At 41.6% G+C, this 19465-nt stretch overlaps 1 protein-coding gene across 4 annotated transcripts in view; it reads left to right on the top strand.

The window, feature by feature from the left end:
• Adar (Adenosine deaminase acting on RNA) overlaps positions 1-19465 on the top strand; it is a 132811-nt gene that overhangs the window by 54781 nt on the left and 58565 nt on the right. For 3 of the 4 annotated variants that reach the window (XM_076212554.1, XM_076212553.1, XM_076212550.1), the window contains 2 exons: positions 414-632; positions 1517-1856. In XM_076212554.1, the coding sequence (XP_076068669.1) occupies positions 414-632; positions 1517-1856 (559 nt within the window). The remainder of the gene's footprint in view (positions 1-413; positions 633-1516; positions 1857-19465) is intronic. The other variant, XM_076212552.1, reaches the window with a different exon arrangement.

The following is a 19465-nucleotide window of genomic DNA, read 5'->3' as shown; positions in this document are numbered from 1 at the left end:
CAAAGGCCCCCTCTTCACCCCAACCATTCACCTCATCTTTGGACTTCCTTTTACACTCGCACCATTCACTTCTGCTTTCCACACTCTTAACTACTCTTTCATCACTTTCTTACCAGGTGTCTAACTCACCTTGCCATCCTTTGATACACCTTATTCAAAAACAATTCCGAATTTTTTCTACCTCACGTCATTTCTATAATTTTTTGTAACCCATACTGCACAGTACTTCTTGAGCACTTTGTCTAAAAACACTAAGACCTCTCTGTCCCTTGTATATTTCAAGTCTTCTCCATATGCCTTGGATGCAGTCATTCCTTTACACAGACTCTTTACATTCATTCTTTAGAAATATTTTTTATAAATCCAAGTTTGTGGGCTTTTAGTTACTGAAATATATATCTGTTTTCAAACAGCTGAGTGGGGAGCGTTACCTGGGAACAGGACGGAGTAAGAAGCAGGCAAAGCATTCAGCAGCAGAATCAGCCTTGCGATCATTTATCCAGTTCCGCAATGCTCCTGATGCTGCACAGGCTCTACGTGGATCAAAAACACCACCATCTACTTCTTGTGACTTTACCAGTGATGTGTCGGAAAGCAATTTCAATAATGGTGAAGGGCGGAAGAATGGACTGGTTAGTGAGAGTTGGAATGTGATTTGTTGGTTTTTCAGTTCATTATTGCAAATTTAGTTTAATATCCTTTCCCAAGAAAGATATTCATTATTCCTTGTATTAAATATTTTTTCTTCAATTTTTACAAAATATGACTCTTATGTAGTACATTTAGTATCCTAATCTTTAAAGGATCTTAGATCTTTGGTCTAAGCAGGAACAATGATTAATAAGAATTCTACCATAGCTACTTGTGATGCCCTAAAGCACTTCATTAGCCCAGACTTGAGTCTATTACTCGTGTGACCATGTAAATATACATTACATGCTCCCATCCAGGGTAACATGCTTGTTGTCAGGTTTTTAGTTTTGATTTTTAGCATAGGTGGCTTTAACAGGTTCGTGGTCTATGGAGTGGTTCTATTGCTATTGTTTTTAGACATGTATCTCTACATCTTAAAGCAATTTGCATTTGATATTGTGTTGAGAAAGTATTGAGTTATATTAGTAGATATTCTTTTAGAGTACTTATGACATTTCATTGTCAAATGAGGCTTCTTTGTTGATTTTTATTCATGTATCTTTCGGGTTCAGTTTTTTCACCATGTAGAGATGCATGGATTTGATCATCCTGCCATAGTTCCTTGCTGGTTTGGTACCTTTTCAGTTGTGAATCCCTAAAATACAGACCAAAATGTAGCTCCTTATTGTAGGATCTATGAGTATAATTTTTTTTGTTCACTATTGGTTGCTGTGTTTTATCTATATGGGGGTGGGGGAGGTGGGTTAAACTGTGTGTGGCATCCTTTGATGGGGGGTGTATATTTGATGGTTGCAAAAGTGCTGGGCTCAAGTCTTAAGGGCTGCCATGTGTGGTGGCTAAGTGCCTTAGCTCAGGGAACCAGGATTGTGGCTTCCAGGCATGGCCCCAGCATCCCAGTCCACCTGCTACCCATGCACCTAACAAGGACCATGTTAAAACACGAAGCCGTAGCAAACGTAGCAGTAGTAGCAATAGCAGCAGTCCTACACCACAGCAGCCATCACAGAAAAAGCAAGATGACCAAGATCAGCAAGGAAATCAGCAAGGGAATAATGTACCTCAGTCATCCAAGAATCCTATTATGTTACTTAATGAACTTCGGCAAGGAGTTGAGTACCAAATGATGAAAGAAACCGGAGAACCCCATGCAAAAACCTTCACCTATCAAGTTACTGTTGATACACAGATCTTCGAAGGAACAGGTAAGATTTAATGTATTACTACAAGAATTTGAAGAATAGTTCTGGCATACTTCTGTTCTCCAGTTAGGTATTGGTATGGTATATGCTGGCCTACAAGGTGATAGGAGGAAGTTGAAAGTAAATATGGGTTAAGGCAAGGTGACTAGATGTGCAAGGGGAGAGGGTGACAGAAAATTGGAAGTATTAGAGGAGAAAGGCTAGAGGAAGTGGATAGTTTTAAGTATTTAGAGTTGCATGTAACAGGAAATGGAAAAGTTGGGGTGGAGGTAAACCATAGATTGAGAGAAGCAAATAAATTCCTTAGGAAATTGAAAGGTGGCATGAGAAATAGGCATCTGGGAATGGATACAAAGAAAAGATTATATAAAGAGGTGATTGTACCTACAACACAGTATGGGGTGGAGACTTTGAATTGAAGAGTCAGAAAGAAGTTATGCGTTTGATATGAAGTAGAGAAGTATGGTGGGGATTACAAGGAGGGATAGAGTGAGATATGAATAGATGAGGAGGAGAGGGGAGTAGAAAGGGAGATGGCAGAGAGAGTCAATGAAAAATTATTGGATGGTTTCGGCATATGGAAAGCATGAATGAAGAAGATTAGCAAGAAGACTGGAAAGCAGAGGTGGATGGAGGGGATGACCAAAAATGAGATGGATAGATGGGGTGAAAGGGGCTCTGAATAAGATGGGAATATCTCTTGAACAGAGAAAGAAGGCAGGGGAGAGGTGAGGGTGGAGAATATAAAGGAATTTCTTTCCATCTCCTCTATTTTCTGCATGAAGGAACAAAGAGGAAGAGTTGCCATGTAAATGATGTTGCGCTGATGTGGATGTGCTGTGTCTTGCTGCATTGCTTCTGACAGGCAGTGGGCAGGATATATATCTTTAGATAGGTTTTCTTCTTTGTATTTTCTAATTTTGTAACCAGAATTCTTCCAGACATGAGCTTACCAAATTTGTAGCCATATATTTCTTTTTTTCCTCAAGGACACTTCAGTAAAATATATCTGGAAAAATTTATTATAAAATAGAGCAAATAGAAAGCTTAATTATACGTACATATACCAAAGGCTATTTCCCCCTTACAAGGGAGGTAGCCATAAAACAAAGGCATAAAAACCACTCCCCACCCATTCAAACTCCAACAACTCCACTCCCCTCCACCCTCTTTTCTCCGTCTTATCTTGGCACCTCCTGGATGATGGGTCATCCCTGCATCTTGTCCACTGCCCTGGGTCAGAAGCAGTGTTGCAAGATACAGCGCATCCACAGCAAGGCCGCTTCTTTAAATTGGCGAAAAAAAAAAAAAACCCTCTCCATCCCCTCATGCAGAAAAAGAGAAGACTGAGAGAAATCCCTTTGGGTTGCATCAATTTATTTTCCATACATACTCCCTCACCCCCACCCACTCCCCCTCATGCATCACAGCATGATCCATACACAACCATTTTCCATTCACCCCTATCTTCTGTTCTCTCCCATCCTTCCTCAAAAGACATTCCCCTCTTTCCCAATGCCCCTTTTACCACATCTGTCTTATCCTAGGTTGACCCCTCATGTTCATTCCTTCCACCTCTTCCTTCCACACCTCTTTTACTAATCTTTCTTCACTCTTTCCATGTGTCCAAACCATCCCAATACTCTTTCATCAACCCTATCTCCCAATTCCTTTTCCAACCCTGTTCTCCTCACCTCCTCTTTTTTCAGTCTATCCAGCCTAGTAACCCCTATCATACTTCTCAGGCACCTCATCTCAAAACACATTTAAGCTCCTCCTTTCTTCCTCTCTTATGTTCCATGTTTCTGTCCCATACAGTGCTGTTGGCACAATCACTCCTTCATACAATCTCCTCTTAGTATCCATTCCTAAATGTCTGTTTCACATTACACTTTTTAATCCATCAAGACATTTACTTGCCTCTCTCAGTCTACATTCTCCCTCCACCTCCACTCCTCCCTTTCCCACCATATTTGTACCCAAGTATCTAAAACTATCCACCTCCTCCAGTCTCTCTCCTTTAATACTCACTTCCAGACTACTGCCACTTTCTCCTCTTGTACATATCACCTTACTTTTATTCACATTTATCTTCAACTTCTTTTGCACACCTTCCCAAATTGTGTCACTACCTTCCTAAATACCTCCTCTGATCCTGCTGTAAGCACAGTGTCATCAGCAAACAACTAGCTTATCTCCTACTTTTCTCCATTTTCTTTAACCATCACCAATCCCCAACTCCTACTCTTGCATTTACCTCTCGCACCACCCTATCCATGTATAGATTGATCAGCCAAGGCGACATAACACATCCCTGACGAATTCTCACCTTTACCTCAAACCACCCTCTATTTCTAATCCTAACGGAAGCTCTACTATTCTTAAAAACTCTTAACTGCTTTTATAACCTGTCTCATATATCAGCAATATCTCCTACAGTGCCTTCCTGTCTACCCTGTCATAAGCCTTTTCCAAATCCATAAAATCCCAAAACATATCCTTACCTTTTCCAAAAGCTTTCTCACATATCTTTCTTACCACCAAAATCTGATCTTCGCAACTCCTACCTGTTCCTCTCCTAATCCTCTCAATCAAGACCCTCCCATAAGGCTTCCCAGCCACACCTAACAAGCTGATCTCTCTGAAACTATTACACTAACACTAGTTCCCTTTTCCCTTAAAAAGTGGAACTATACAAGCACTCCTCTAGTCCTCCAGCACTCTACCCTCTCTTAAACAAACGTTAAATGACCTCACCAGCCAGTCCACCATCACTGTACCTCCTTTTTTCAGACATTCTGCATGACATCCATCCAACCCAGGTGCCTTACCTGCTTTCATCATCTTAACCCCTTCCATACGGTGCCGCACACGTAGGCGTCATGGGGAGCGAGTGTATTCGCGAGGCTGCCATATCGGCGTCTTGATTATATTTATTGTAGTCGCCCCTCCATAATGACATTCTTTCTAATTCTTTTGTAATCGCATTTTCTATGGTTATCAAAATTCACGGGTGAAGAGAGAACGATCGATATAAGCGGTGACTATATTTTATGATGCGAGTATTATTACGACATGTCGTACGGCTGGCATTGGTTGCTGCCACCGAGATCTAAGTCCATGACGCCTACGTGTGCGGCACCGTATGGAAGGGGTTAACAACTGCCTTCACTTCATCTTTCCTTATTTCTCCTCCATTTTTCTCACTCCTCATGGTCAAATTCTTAGCACTTTCCATTGCAACTACCTTTCCCTCCCTATCCTTCACATTTAGCAACTCCCTAAAATATTGTTCCCATCTTACTCTTACTGCCTTCTCTTCCATTATTATCACTCCATCTGCATCTTTTACCTTTTCTTCTCTACTTGATTTGCCTCCTCTTCCTCTCTTAATTTCCACTTTTTTTTTTTTTTTTTTTTTTTTATTATTCAAAATTTTCTGTTGTACTCTTACTCCATTTCACATCTGCTCTCCTCTTTTCCTCCTTTATCTTATGCTTTACTTCTTTTTTCTTTGTACCACTCATATGATTCCCTTAACCTATTTTGTAACCAATCTGTGAAAGCTTGCTTCTCTTCTGCAACCTTCTTCATCATCCCACCACCTACTACCCTTCCTTCTATTTCCTCCCATCCTCCTTGTTCTACACACCATCTTTGCACACCTTATGACTCCCTCCTTGAACCACCCCCATTCCTCCTCTCCTAGTTCTAATCTATCCTTCACTTCCTCCCACTCCTCTCTCAGCTTCTTCTTGTACTCCTTTTCTTTCTCATTGAAGCAGTTTACTCTAATTACCCGCTGCTACATTAATAACCTCTGCCAAATCTACAGCAACACTTCTCACCAACTGGACATTAGAACACAAATACATTTTTCATCTCTATATCGGCAACACTCTAATACCACACACACACACCCCAAAAATTCTTGGTGTAACATACGGTACATCCATATCATTTAAACAACATATCACAAATATAAAAAATAAATGCACACCTAGACTCAATGCACTTAAATCAGTCACTGGAACAACATTTGGACAAAACAAAGAAACTAATACTACAATATACAAACAATGCATACGCTCAGTGATGAATTATGCAAGTCCAGCATGGGCACCTAATCTTAGTGAGACACACCTCAGCACCCTTCAGACCATACAAAACAAAGCCTTAAAAACAATTACAGGCTGCACATATACAACACCTACAGAGCATCTACACTATGAAACAAAAGTCCTCAAAGTCAAAGATCACCTTGACATGAGAGGCACACAAACACTTGCTGCAGCCTCAACAAACACAGCACACCTGCTACACTACATAGCAGATCACCCAAATGGAAAAAGGCACAAAAACCACCCCCACCCATTCCATCCCCAATACACTCCACTCCCCTCCACCCTCTACTCTCCCTCTTATCTTGGCACCTCCTGGATGACGGGTCATCCCTGCATCTCTTCCACTGCCCTGGGTCAGAAGCAATGTCACAAGACACAGCAGATCCACAGCAAGGCTGCTTCATTAAATTGGTGACCCCCCTCTCTGCCCCCTCATGCAGAAAAGGTGATCGGGAGAAATCCGTTTGGGCTGCGTCAAATTTTTCTCGCACATACTACCTCACCCCCCATTCCCCCATCCATCATCCATATACAACCATTCTCCATTCACCCCTATCTTCTATCCTCTCCTGTCCTTCCTCAACAGACATTCCCAAAGCCCCTTTCACCCCATCCATCCATCTCATCCTAGGTCGCACCCTCATGTTCACTCCCTCCACATCTGCCTTCCATAACTATATCACATACAAATACTCTCTCTCTTCCTCCAAAACCAAATACCAGCCTCCAGAAACATATAATCACATCACGCACTGCTCCATTAACACACTAAAAGGCAACACATTGCTGCATGCCAGACCCCCTGATATCCATCCCTCTGAATCCTCTCTTCCACAAAAGGACAGAGTCCACCCGGCCACCACCCAGCCCTTCTAAACTACCAAAAGAGACTGGATGACTGCATTGTGGACAAATGCCCAGGATGTAACATTTCACCCCATACTATTCAACATATCATGGAAGACTGCATTATATAGAACCACGCACACAAACAACACAACATACATTCCATAAAGGATTTGTGGGAAAACCCCGTTTTGGTCGTGGCATTCCTTGGGGAGACAGGACTGCTCGGACAGTCTAGGGAACAACAACAACAGATCACCTCCCTACATTTTGTCCTTTTCCTCTTTCTCCATGTGTCCTCCACTCAACTTACCACCCACCAAAAATTATCTGATATTCCCCCACCCTCTCCCCTTAGAACATGTACATCCTTAACTCTTTCTACTATATTCCTGGTTACCACTATATAGTTCATTAATGCTCTACCACCCTACCATCCACCACCTTCTCCCATGTGTACTAATGCTTGACTCACTTCCTAAACACTATATTTGCTATCATCAACTCTCTAGACACATCTTCACCATCAATACTCCTCTACGATTTTTTCTGGAACTCCACACTTCCCAACTGCTCTGTCTATTGGTTTATTTCCTACCCTAGCATTAAGGTTCTCCAGTACCACTACATTGACATTTCTCCTTAATCCCTCTATGCACTCATTTAAATCTATCCAAAAAGCCTCCCTTTCCTTCACGCTCTTCTCACTATCAGGTCCATAAGCGCTTACAAAAACTCACATCTCCCCAATTTCACGTTCATTGACATTAACCTTGAAGAAACCTCCTTCCACTCCACTACATGCTTACCTATCTCTTCACTTACTAGTATAGCCACCCCTTCTCTCCCTCGTCCTCTCTTCACTCCTGAGAACCGCCCAACTTCACTCCCAAACTCACACTTGCCCCTCTCTTTCAACTTAGTTTCACTCAGTGCCAACATATCCATCTTTCTTCTCACAAACATATTGCCTATCTTTTCCCTTTTACTCTCATCTGCACCACATCTACGCACATTAAAAGACCCAAACCTTAGGTAAAGAAAGAAAATGAATATTCAGAGAAATGGTACAGGACAGTAACAATGGGTGAAGGGACAGTATAACGGAAGGACAGATGCAGTATGATAAAGTATCATCATTTCTCTATGAACAGATATTTCCTCTATCACAGACAAAATTATGTGTGGCTCTGGTCTATAGGGGTGCCCCATATTGACCCTAAAGTATCAGCTGCATGTTACTTAGCCACAATAACATGCAGTCAATACCCCAGACAGGTCTTATTTGACTATGTGACAATTTCTTGATTTAAATATGCTATTTTGTAAAATGAAAGGAAGCCCACCATCTTCCAATATCTGTCCCTCTTACTTTTGGAAGGAAATGAAGAGTGATGGGATGGGGAGGCAAGTCAGGTAGAGAAGAAAAGGTACGAGGTTATGGACAGATGTTAATGGAAGTGAAGGCAGTAAGGGGAAGATGGGTAGGATATTTCAGAGTTGTTTAAAGTGGATGAGCTGTTGGAAGGAAATGATAGGGGTGTAGGTAAAGATGAGATACAGAGAGTGATGAAAATGATGAAAGCTACTAGGCCACCTGGATTGGATGGGTGCCTGACAAAGGGAGGAGTGGTTATAGTGGTTTGGTGAGTGAGATTGTTTAATGTGTGTCAAGGGGGAGGGAGAGAGATAGTTTAATGTGTGTCTAAGGGAGGGGAGAATACAGAGGACTGGAGGAGTGCCTGTATAACTGCTTAACAAAGGAAAAGGTGACATATAGTAGTTTTAGAGAGATCAGTTTGTTGAGTGAAGTTGGAAAGGCATATGGAAAAATAAAAAATTGAGAGGATTAGGAGAGGAACAGAGGGAATAATTGGTGAGTAACTGTGTGGATTTAAGAAAGGTAGAGAGTGTGAGGATCAAATTTTTGTAGGAAGGCAGATTTGTTAGAATTTTTTGGCAATAGGAAAGGATGTTTTTTAGGGGCCTTGAATTTGGAGAAGTCTTGCTGTGGATGTGCTGTGTCTTGTGACACTGCTTCTGACTCAGGGCAGTGGACAAGATGAGAGGGAGGGAAGTGGAGTGTATTAGGGATGAAATGGGTGGGAGTGGTTTTTATGCCTTTGTTTTTTGGTTACCTCCCTTATAAGGGGGAAAAGAGCCTATGGTATATATACGTATGTGTGCATTTGGAGAAGGCTTATGACATGGTTGACAGAAAAGCATTGTGGGAGGTATTGCAGATTTATGGGATAAGGGAAAAACTATTAAGGGACCCTAAATCCATTTACTAAGGGGTGTCACTACAGAGTTGTTTATTCTCTATGAAAATTTGACTGAATGGGCCCTATCATCATAAGACATAATATAGAACTATATCCACACTGTTCATTAAATGTGCTCCACTCCCATTCGCCACCCCTCCCTCCCTCTTTTATTGGCTCCTCCTGGATCAGGTCATCCCAGCATCTTGTCCACTGCCCAGGGTCAGAAGCAGAGCAAGACACAGCATCCACAATAAGTCCGCTTCATTAAATCAGTCACCCCCCTCTCTGTATCCTCATGCAGAACAGAGAAGGCAGGTAGAAAATCCCTTTGGGCCGCGTCAAAATATAATTCATATGCCTATCTTCTGTCTTCTCTCTTCCTCTGTAGCCATTCCCCTCTTTTCCAATGCCCCTTTTACCCCATCCATCCATCTTATCCTTATTTGCCCCCCTCATGTTTACTTCTTGCACCTCTTGTCTTCCACACTCCTTTTACTAATCTTTCTTCACTCATTCTTTCCATGTAACAAAACCAACCCAATACTCTTTCGTTAACCCTATCGCCCAACTCCCTTTCCATCTCACTCTCCTTCTCACCCCCTTGTTTCTCACTTTATCCAGCCTAGTAATTCCAACCATATTTCTCAGGCATTTCATCTCAAACACATTTAACCCCTTCCATATGGTGCCGCACACGTAGGCGTTATGAGGAGCAAGTGGATTCGCGACGCTGCCATATCGGCATCTTGATTATATTTATTGTAGTCGCCCCTGTGTTTTTACATTCTCCCAAATGCACCCTGAATCCCATTCTCTGTGGTTTTCAAAATTCGCGGGTGAAAGAGAGAACGATCGATATAAGCGGCGACTATATTTTATGATGCGAATATTATTTCGTTACGTCATACGGCTGGCATTGGCTGCTGCCCGCGAGATTTAAGTCCCGTACTGAAGTGGTTAAACTCTTCCTCTCTTATGTTCCATGTTTCTGCCCCATACAGTGTTGTTGGCACAGTCGCCCCTTCATAGTCCAGAAGTGACACTATATTTTATTTTGTCTGGATGATGGCTTAGTAATTAGAAATTTGGAGTCTTTATCGTTTACAGTATATAGGAAGTCCACCCATACAGGGAGCTACCTACATTTCTTTAGCCATCATCCAGAAAAAATAAAATATAGTGTTGCTTCTGGACTATTTTTACATGCTTTGAGAATATGTAGTTCACAATTTTTAGACATGGAGATAATTTCAGTAAGAAATCAATTAACAAAATTAGGATACCCATTGTGGTTTTTACAAAAAGCCCTTAGTAAGGCCAAAATTAGTTTTTATAAATCTGACTCCCTTTCCACCATGAATTACAAGTGGGATAATTGTTGCATAAAATTACCATATAAAAATCAATGATATGTCTCAATTGTTACCAAAAGACAAAATCAATTTTATCTTCAATTACCCCTATAATTTGTTCAATAAAATTGTCAATGTACATCACAGATCAAAGAGTAATACAGCTCTTGGAGTTTATAAGTTACCTTGTTTGGATTGCAATGATGTATATTGGGGACAAATGGGTAGAGACCTCACCACTAGGATCAAAGAGGAACAAGAACTCTGTTAAATAGGGGCAGGAAAATTCTGCCGTATGTCAGCATGTTGCCAACAAAACCATCAAATAAATTGGGACGATGCTGAAATAATTATAATTTATAAATCTAAGTGCAGTTTTAGAAGAAAAATAATAGAATCCTCTTTAATTAATAATTTTCCTAATTATGATATTACCTATGGCCAGTTGTCACCAGATTGTACAACTTCCATAGCTATAAATAGACTGCTACCCTCTTCATTAACAGTGGACAAAATCCATCAATGTCCATGTAGCGCCGGACACGTGACCTGAGCCCCTGTCCCGACCTGCTTACATTACTACTTTCGTATAAATACATACTCTTCTCCACTCTGTAATCACATCTGCAGAAGAGGATCACAGTTAGTGATTGAAGTATGTAGATCTTTTTACAAGTATGTAGATCTTTTTACTTTCACCTATTCTTCTCCAAAAGTGGGTCATTAGTATTATTTTACATATGTGCCATGACATTACTTTGTTTATGTATATATATACAGTATATATATATATAAGGATCTATCCCCGGGAATGAATACCCAACTCGAGGACTTAAAAATCCTACCAAGTGTGAGAAGATCATTCCCCAGTGAAAATGAGACAAAAAACACAGATGCACGCCACCCTCCAACCTACAGAACGACACGGAGCTCCGGCGACGCCAACCAGACAAAATCCCACACCGACGACCAGACAAAATCCCACACCGACGACTAGACAAAATCCCACAGCCTGTCCCATATATACCCACACGCACCAGCCCAGCCCTTAGATTCGTACCTGCCACTGAGGAAGCACCAAGAGGTGTGAAAATGCGTTTTGGCTTATTTATAGATTATGTATGTTATTCCACAACATGACATACGGAGATTTATTAAGGTTACTGCCTACAGAAGGCAAGATCACTCTAAGAAAGAGAGAAAAATACGACAAGAAGCTCTGTCATAACAAGCTTGCCATTCATTTTAATGAAGTATGCTTGAGGGAAAACCTCCTGCCCATTTACACTATGAATATATATATATATATATATATATATATATATATACACATACATACATACATACATACATATACCAAGGCTTTTTCCCCCTTACAAGGGAGGTAGCCAAAAAGGAAAAGGCATAAAATCATTCCCACCCATTCCATCCCTGAATACACTCCACACCTGTCCACCCTCCCTCTTATCTTAGCACCTCCTGGATGACGGGTCATCCCTGCACCTTGTCCACTGCCCTGGGTCAGAAGCAGTGTCGCAAGACACAGCACATCCACAGCAAGGCCGCTTCATTAAATCAGCGACCCCCCCCTCTCCATCCCCCCATGCATAAAAGGAGAAGACGGGGAGAAATCCCTTCGGGCTGCATCAAATTTTGCTCACACATACTACCTCACCCCCCATCCCCCCGCCCATTCCACCTCATGCATCACAACATCATCCATATACAACCATTCAACCATTCTCCATTCACCCCTGTCTTCTGTCCTCTCCTGTCCTCCCTCAACAGACATTCCCCTCTTCCCCAATGTTTATATATATATATACCGTATTTTTCGGACCATAAGGTGCGGGCAAAATCCTTAAAATCGGCCAAAATCGGGTGGTGCGCCTTATCGTGCGGTGCGCCTTATGTGTGGCTTCAGTGTAAAAAATGCCTCGGATAGTGACGTACTATTTTGACACGTTTCGTAGCTAGCCTGCCGACGGCAACAGTGCAATTTGAATTATCCATTTAGCTGTCATAGTTCTCGAGATATTGCGTTTTGAAGGGAAAATCGGGCCTATTTTGTCCCAGGAAATCGGGCCGAAACGTGCGGTCTGACTAATCGCCGATAGATAGACTTTATTTGGCAATAAATCAATTGTACATGAAGTGCAAATAATGACAACAATGACGGTTTTTACTGACAGGCACAATTTTATATGAGAATTTAGCATATGGTTGCATTATTTGACCTATTTTCTTTGGGATGTGTGATTTCCATGCAATTTAATCAAAGAATTACGTTTTTATCCTCTGCAAAATTACCCACCACAGCTACGAATACCGTCAAATTACATGAAAATCACACAATTTAAAGAAAATAGTTGAAATAATTCAACTATAAGCAATCTATTACACTAATAGCACAATAGTTACAAACATAATAATGTAGCTTGATCCATACCACCAATGATCATAGATAGCAGGCAGGACGAATCGCAGCTGTGGTCCGTAATATTACGGAGGATAAAAACGTAACTTCTCTTTGATCATATTACATGAAAATCACACATTTTAAAGAAAATAGTTCAAATAATTCAACTATAAGTCTATTACACTAATAACATAATAGAAACTTAATAGAGTGAAGTTTGATCCATACCACCGGTGATCATAGATAAGATGGCGGGATGGACGTTGATGTTGTTATCCTTTAATCCGACCCGATAGAAAAAACAAAAAAAAAATTAGTACCACCGATTTCTCACGTCTTCCGTAACACGCTGCCTTTATTTTGGTATTAGAATAATCCGCGAGACTAGTAGTTTTCGTTCATTTTGGTCAGTTGCCAATACACTGAATTCATTTAGCTCATTTTTTACGCTGAAACATAAACCAATTTTCGATTTACTGCTGAATGCAAGCCGCCATGTTTATCTTATGTTTTTATGTACCGACATGTAACTGATGACGTAATTGTTTGAAATTTACTACGATCGTAGTAAATACACTCGCATAACATTTGTATGAATGAAATTTCCCGCGGCATGTAAATTTGGCCGTTTGCATGGTGTGCGCATAAAATGACGCGCTATTGTGCTCATCATCGACGGTGGGGCCTCTGGTGGTGTTTGACCTACCAAACCAGGTGCGTCTTATGGTCAGGTGCGCCTTATGTAAGGACGGGGAATAGCAATTTACGGGTGCATCTTATGGTCCGAAAAATACGGTATATTTAAATTTACCTCAGTAAGATAGTGGGCAAGATGTGGGGATGACCCATTATCCAGGAGGAGCTAAGAAAAGAGGGAGGAAAGGATGATGAATGGGAGTGTAGTATGTTGGGATGAAATGGGTGAGAGTGGATTTATACCTTTGACTTTTGCTACCTCCTTCGTAAGTGGGGAAAAGCCCTTAGTATATGTATGTTGAGGCAATTACAGTCAGTTTCTCCTTGCTAATGTTATTTACCCCTGACTGTAATAAATTAAATGCCCAACAAACAGTTACTTTGCCAACCTCATCCACTAGACAAAAGCACTAAAATACTGGGCCTCACTTTTAATGCTTCTCTCTAAAGGGATTTCTCCATGTCTTCTTATTTTATGCATGAGGGGATGGAGAGGGGGGTTGTCAATTAAGTGGTAAGGGGGAAAAAGCCCTTGATATATAGATAGACTTTTCATACATGACTTTCAGCCCACTTTAGAAAGACCTGACAGTGAATACATTCAAGAATTTGAACATATTTGGAACAATAGTAGGTACAGGAATTGAATAGCAGAAAGAACCTCTAATCACTGTATATAATAACTCATAATTACTCCATTACTACTAAGTAAATGCAGTAACTTCACTACTAGCAATTAGCAATGATGGTGAAATGTGCAGAAGTCTTAATCCATCACAATTTTAAGAATAATGACTTGAGTTAGAGCCTTCTTTTCACCATGACTCAGGGAGAAAAAAATACAAAGGAGTGGTTCTCAAGTCTCATTCCACCCAAGTAAGATATTTTATATGACAAGGGGAGTACATTGACAGCTTTTGTGTCCCCCAATGACAGGTTGAACATATATATATATGAGAGAAATGCGCTAATGGCAGCGACATCAAACCGATAATTTATATATATATATATAATTTTTATGAATTATGTATTAGTAGGACAACTCTTTGAGGAGGAAAGGGAGTGGAGGTGGAGGTAAAATATAGAATGAGAGAATTCTCGCAAGTAAATGCCTTAGGGGATATTAGAAAATGTAATAAAAAATAAACATTTGGGAATGGATGATAAGAGGAGATTGTATGAAAGGGTGATTGTGCTGACAGCACTGTATGATGCAGAAACATGGAACATAAGAGAGGAAGAGTTTAAATATGTTTGAGATGAAATGCCTGAGAAGGTAGGGGTTACTAGGCTGGATAGAGTGAGAAATGAGGTGAGAAGGAGAGCAGAGGTAGAAGGGAGTTGGTAGATAGGGTTGATGAAAGACTATTGGGATGGTTTCGACACAGAAAGAATGAGTGAAGAAAGATTGGTAAAAGAGGTGTGGAAGGCAGAGGTGAAAGGAGTGAACATTAGGGGGCAACCAAGGATGAGATGGATGGATGGGGTAAAAGGGGTATTGGGAAAGGGAAATATCTGTTGAGGAAGGAAGGGAGAAGACAAGATTGGGATGAGTGGAGAATGGTTGTATATGGATGATGCTGTAATGCATGGAAGGGAGTAGGTGGAGGATGGGTGTGTGTTGGAGTATGTACGATATTTTGAAACAGCCCAAAGGGATTTCTCCCTGTCTTCTCTTTTTTTGCATGAAGGGATGGAGAGGGGGGGGGAGGTCACCAATTAAATGAAGCAGCTTTGCTGTGGATGTGCTGTGTCTTGCTATATTGCTTCTGACCCAGGGCAGTGGGCAAGATGCAGGGATAACCTGTCATCCAGGAGGAGCCAAGAAAAGAGGGAGGGAGGGTGGTGAATGAGAATGGAATTGGTGGGAGTGGATTTCATGCCTTTGCTTTTGGCTACTTCACTTATAAGAGGGAAAAAGCCATTGGTATATGTATTTGATTTATTTATTTATCTTATTCTTTATTTTTCATCATTATTATATATATACATATACCAAAGGCTTTTTCCCTCATACAAGGGAAGTAGCCAAAGTCAAAGGCATACATCCACTCCCATCCATTTCATCTCCACATACTCCACTCCCATTCACCATCCCTCCCTCCCTCTGCTCTCGGCACCTCCTGGATGACGGGTCATCCCTGCATCTTGCCCACTGCCCTGGGTCAGAAGCAAGGTAGCAAGACACAGCACATCCACAGCAAGGCTGCTTCATTAAATCGGTGACCACTCCTCTCCAACCCCTCATACAGAAAAAGAGAAGACGGGGAGGAATCCCTTAGGTCTGCATCAAAATATCATTCACACATACTCCCTCACCCCCCCCCATCTCCCACCCACTCCTTTCCATGCATCACATCATCATTCATACACAACCATTCTCCATTTACCCCTATCTTCTGTCTTCTCTCTTCCTCAACAGACATTCCCATCTTTCCCAATGCCCCTTTTGCCCCATCCATCCATCCATCCATCTCATCCTTGTTCGCCCCATCATGTTTACTCCCTCCACTTCTGCCTTCCGCATCTCTTTTACTGATCTTTTTTCACTCATTCTTTCCATGTGTCCAAACCATCCCAATACTCTTTCATCAACCCTATCTCCAAATTCCCTTTCCACTTCTCTCCTCACCTCCTCATTTCTCACTCTGTCCAGCCTAGTAACCCCTACCATACTTCTCAGGCATTTCATCTCACACATTTAAGGTTTTCCTCTCTTCTTCTTGTGTTTTCCATGTTTCTGCCCCATACAGTGCTGTTGGCACAATCACTCCATACAATTTCCTCTTTGTATCCATTCCCAAATGTCTGTTTCTCATTACACTTTTTAATCACACAAGGTATTTACTTGCTTCTCTCAATCTACATTCTACCCACTCCTCCCTTCCCTGCCACATTCACACCCAGGTATCTAAAGCTAACCACTTCCAATATCTCTCCCTAAATACTTAGTTCCAATTTGCTTCCATCTTCTCCCCTTGAACATTTCATTACCTTACTTTTACCCACATTTATCTTTAGTTTCCTTCTTTTGCACACCTTCCCAAACTCCTGCTACAAGTGTAGTTTTTCTCTTTTAACCATCATCCACAGCTCTTTACCCTTTTATTTACCTCTTGCACCACCCCATCCATGTATAAATTGAACAGCCAAGGCGACATAATACCTACCTGGCAAAGTCCTATCATTACTTCATACTACTCTCTCTCTTTCTAATTCTAACACAGGCTCTACTACTATTAACAACTCTTGACTGCTCTTACAACTTTCCTCCTACCCATAAATCCACAGCACCTCCCACAGTGCCTTCCTGTCTACCCTGTCATAAGCTTTTTCCAAATCTATAAAGGACCAAAAAACATCCTTTTCCTAAAGCTTTCTCACAAAAATCCGATCCATGGAACCCCTACCTGTCCTAAACCCACACTGTTTCTCACCAATTACTCCCTCTGTTCCTCTCCTGATCCTCTCAATCAAAAGCCTCCCATACTCCTTTCCAACTTCATTCAACAAACTGATCCCTCTGAAAATACTACACACACACTTGTACCCTTTTCCTTTGTAAAGCAGAACTATACAGGCACTTCTTCATTCCTCCATTACTCTACCCTCTTTTAGACAAACATTAAACAATCTCACCAGCCAGTCCACCATCACTGTACCTCCCTTTTTTAGACACTCTGCATGACACCCATCCAACCCTAACGTACTCCACTCCCCCCACCCTCTTCCCTCTTATCTTGGCACCTCATGGATGACAGTTCATCTCTGCATCTCACTCACTACCCTGGGTCAGATGCAGTGTCACAAGACACAGCACATCCACAGCAATGCCGCCTCATTAAATCGGTGACCCCACCCTTCTCCATCCTCTCATGCAGAAAAGGGCTTAGTCAATTTATTTCTCACATATTCCCTCAACCCCAATCCCCCACCCACTCCACCTCATGCATCACAGCATAATCCATACACAACCATTCTCCATTCACCCCTATTTTCTGTCCTCTCCCATCCTTCGTCAACAGACATTCCCCTCTTTCCCAATGCCCCTTTTACCCCATCCATCCATCTCATCCTAGGTTGACCCCTCATGTTCATTCCTTCCACCTCTGCCTACCACATCTCCTTTACTAGTCTTCATTCTTTCCATGTGTCCAAACCATCCCAATACTCTTTTATCAACCCTATCTCCCAACTCCCTTACCACCCCGTTCTCCTCCTCCCCTCATTTCTCATTCTATCCAGCCTAGTAACCCCTATCATACTTCTCAGGCACCTCATCTCAAACACATTGAAACTCCTCTCTTATGTTCCTTGTTTCTGCCCCATACAGTGGTGTTGGCACAATCACTTCTTCATACAGTCTCCTCTTAGCATCCATTCCCAAATGTCTATTTCTCATTACACTTTTTAATCATACAATACATTTACTCGCTTCTTTCAATCTATATTCTACCTCCACTTCCACTCCCTTTCCTGCCACATTTGCACCCAAGTATCTAAAACTATCCACTTCCTCCAGTCTCTCTTCCTTAATACTCACTTCCAGTCTGCTGCCACTTTCTCCCCTTGTACATCTCATCACCTTACTTTTACCCACATTTATCCTCAACATCCTTCTTTCGCACACCTTCCCAAATTGTGTCACTAACTTCTTCAATCCCTCCTCTGATGCGAGTGCAGTGTCATCAACAAACAACAACTGGCTTGTCTCCCACTTTTCTCCATTTTCTTTAACCATCTCCAATCCCCAACCCATTATTCTTGTATCTATCTCTTGCACCACCCCATCCATGTATAAATTGAACAGCCAGGGCAACATAACACATCTCTGATGAAGTCCCTTGAAAAAAGCTGTAATAAGCCAAATGTTGTACAAATAAAGGCTCTGTCCTCACATGGTGTTTAACTCATCACACTTAAGCTGATCTCTCTGGAACTACTACACTCACACTTGTCCCCTTTTCCCATGTAAAGTGGAACTATACAGGCACTCCTTCAGTCCTCCAGCACTTGACCCTCTCTTAACCACTTCCATACGGTGACGCCTACGTAGGTGGCATGAGGAGCAAGTGGGTACTCGATGATGCCGACGTCTACATCTTGATTATATTTATTGTAGTCGTACCTATGTAATCTCCATTCTCTCTAAACTGGCTTCATCAATTTTCTATGGTTATCAAAATACACGGGTGAAAGAGAACGAACGATTGAGCACTGACTTTATTTTTTATAATGCGATTATTATGACACAACATCGCACGTCGGGCAGCTAATGCTGCCAGATGTGCGATGTGGCCCGGAGTGAAGAGGTTAAACATTAAATAGCCTCACCAGCCAGTCCACCATCACTGCACCTCATTTTTTCAGACATTCTGCATGGCATCCATCCAACCTAGGTGCCTTACCTGCTCCCATTATCTTAACAACTGCTTTCACTTCATTTTCCTTATTTTCCCACTACAATTTTTTCCTGGAATTCCACACTTCCAACCACTCCATCTATGGGTTTACTTCCTACCCTAGCATTAAGGTCTCCCAATACCACTATATTGACATTTCTCCCTAATCCCTCTATGCACTCATTTAAATCCATCCAAAAAGCCTCCCTTTCCTTTACACTCTTCTCACTACCAGGCCCATATGCACTTACAAAACCCACATCTCCCTCCCCAGTTACACTTTCATCCACATTAACCTTGAAGAAATCTCCTTCCACTCCACAACATACTTACCTATCTCTTCACTTACCAATATAGCCACCCCTTCTCCCCCTCAACCTCTCTTCACTCCTGAGAACCTCCCAACTACACTCCCAAACTCACATTCGCCCCTCCTTCTCAGCTTAGTTTCAATCAATGCCAACATGTCCATCTTTCTTCTAATCTGTACAACTTTCATGCACATT

The sequence above is a fragment of the Oratosquilla oratoria genome, chromosome 30, assembly GCF_046742065.1.
Source record: "Oratosquilla oratoria isolate Oo_2021 chromosome 30, ASM4674206v1, whole genome shotgun sequence".
In the NCBI taxonomy this organism is placed as follows: domain Eukaryota; kingdom Metazoa; phylum Arthropoda; class Malacostraca; order Stomatopoda; family Squillidae; genus Oratosquilla; species Oratosquilla oratoria.
Note: the sequence above shows the minus strand (reverse complement) of the source record. Positions and strands in the feature narration are given on the sequence as shown.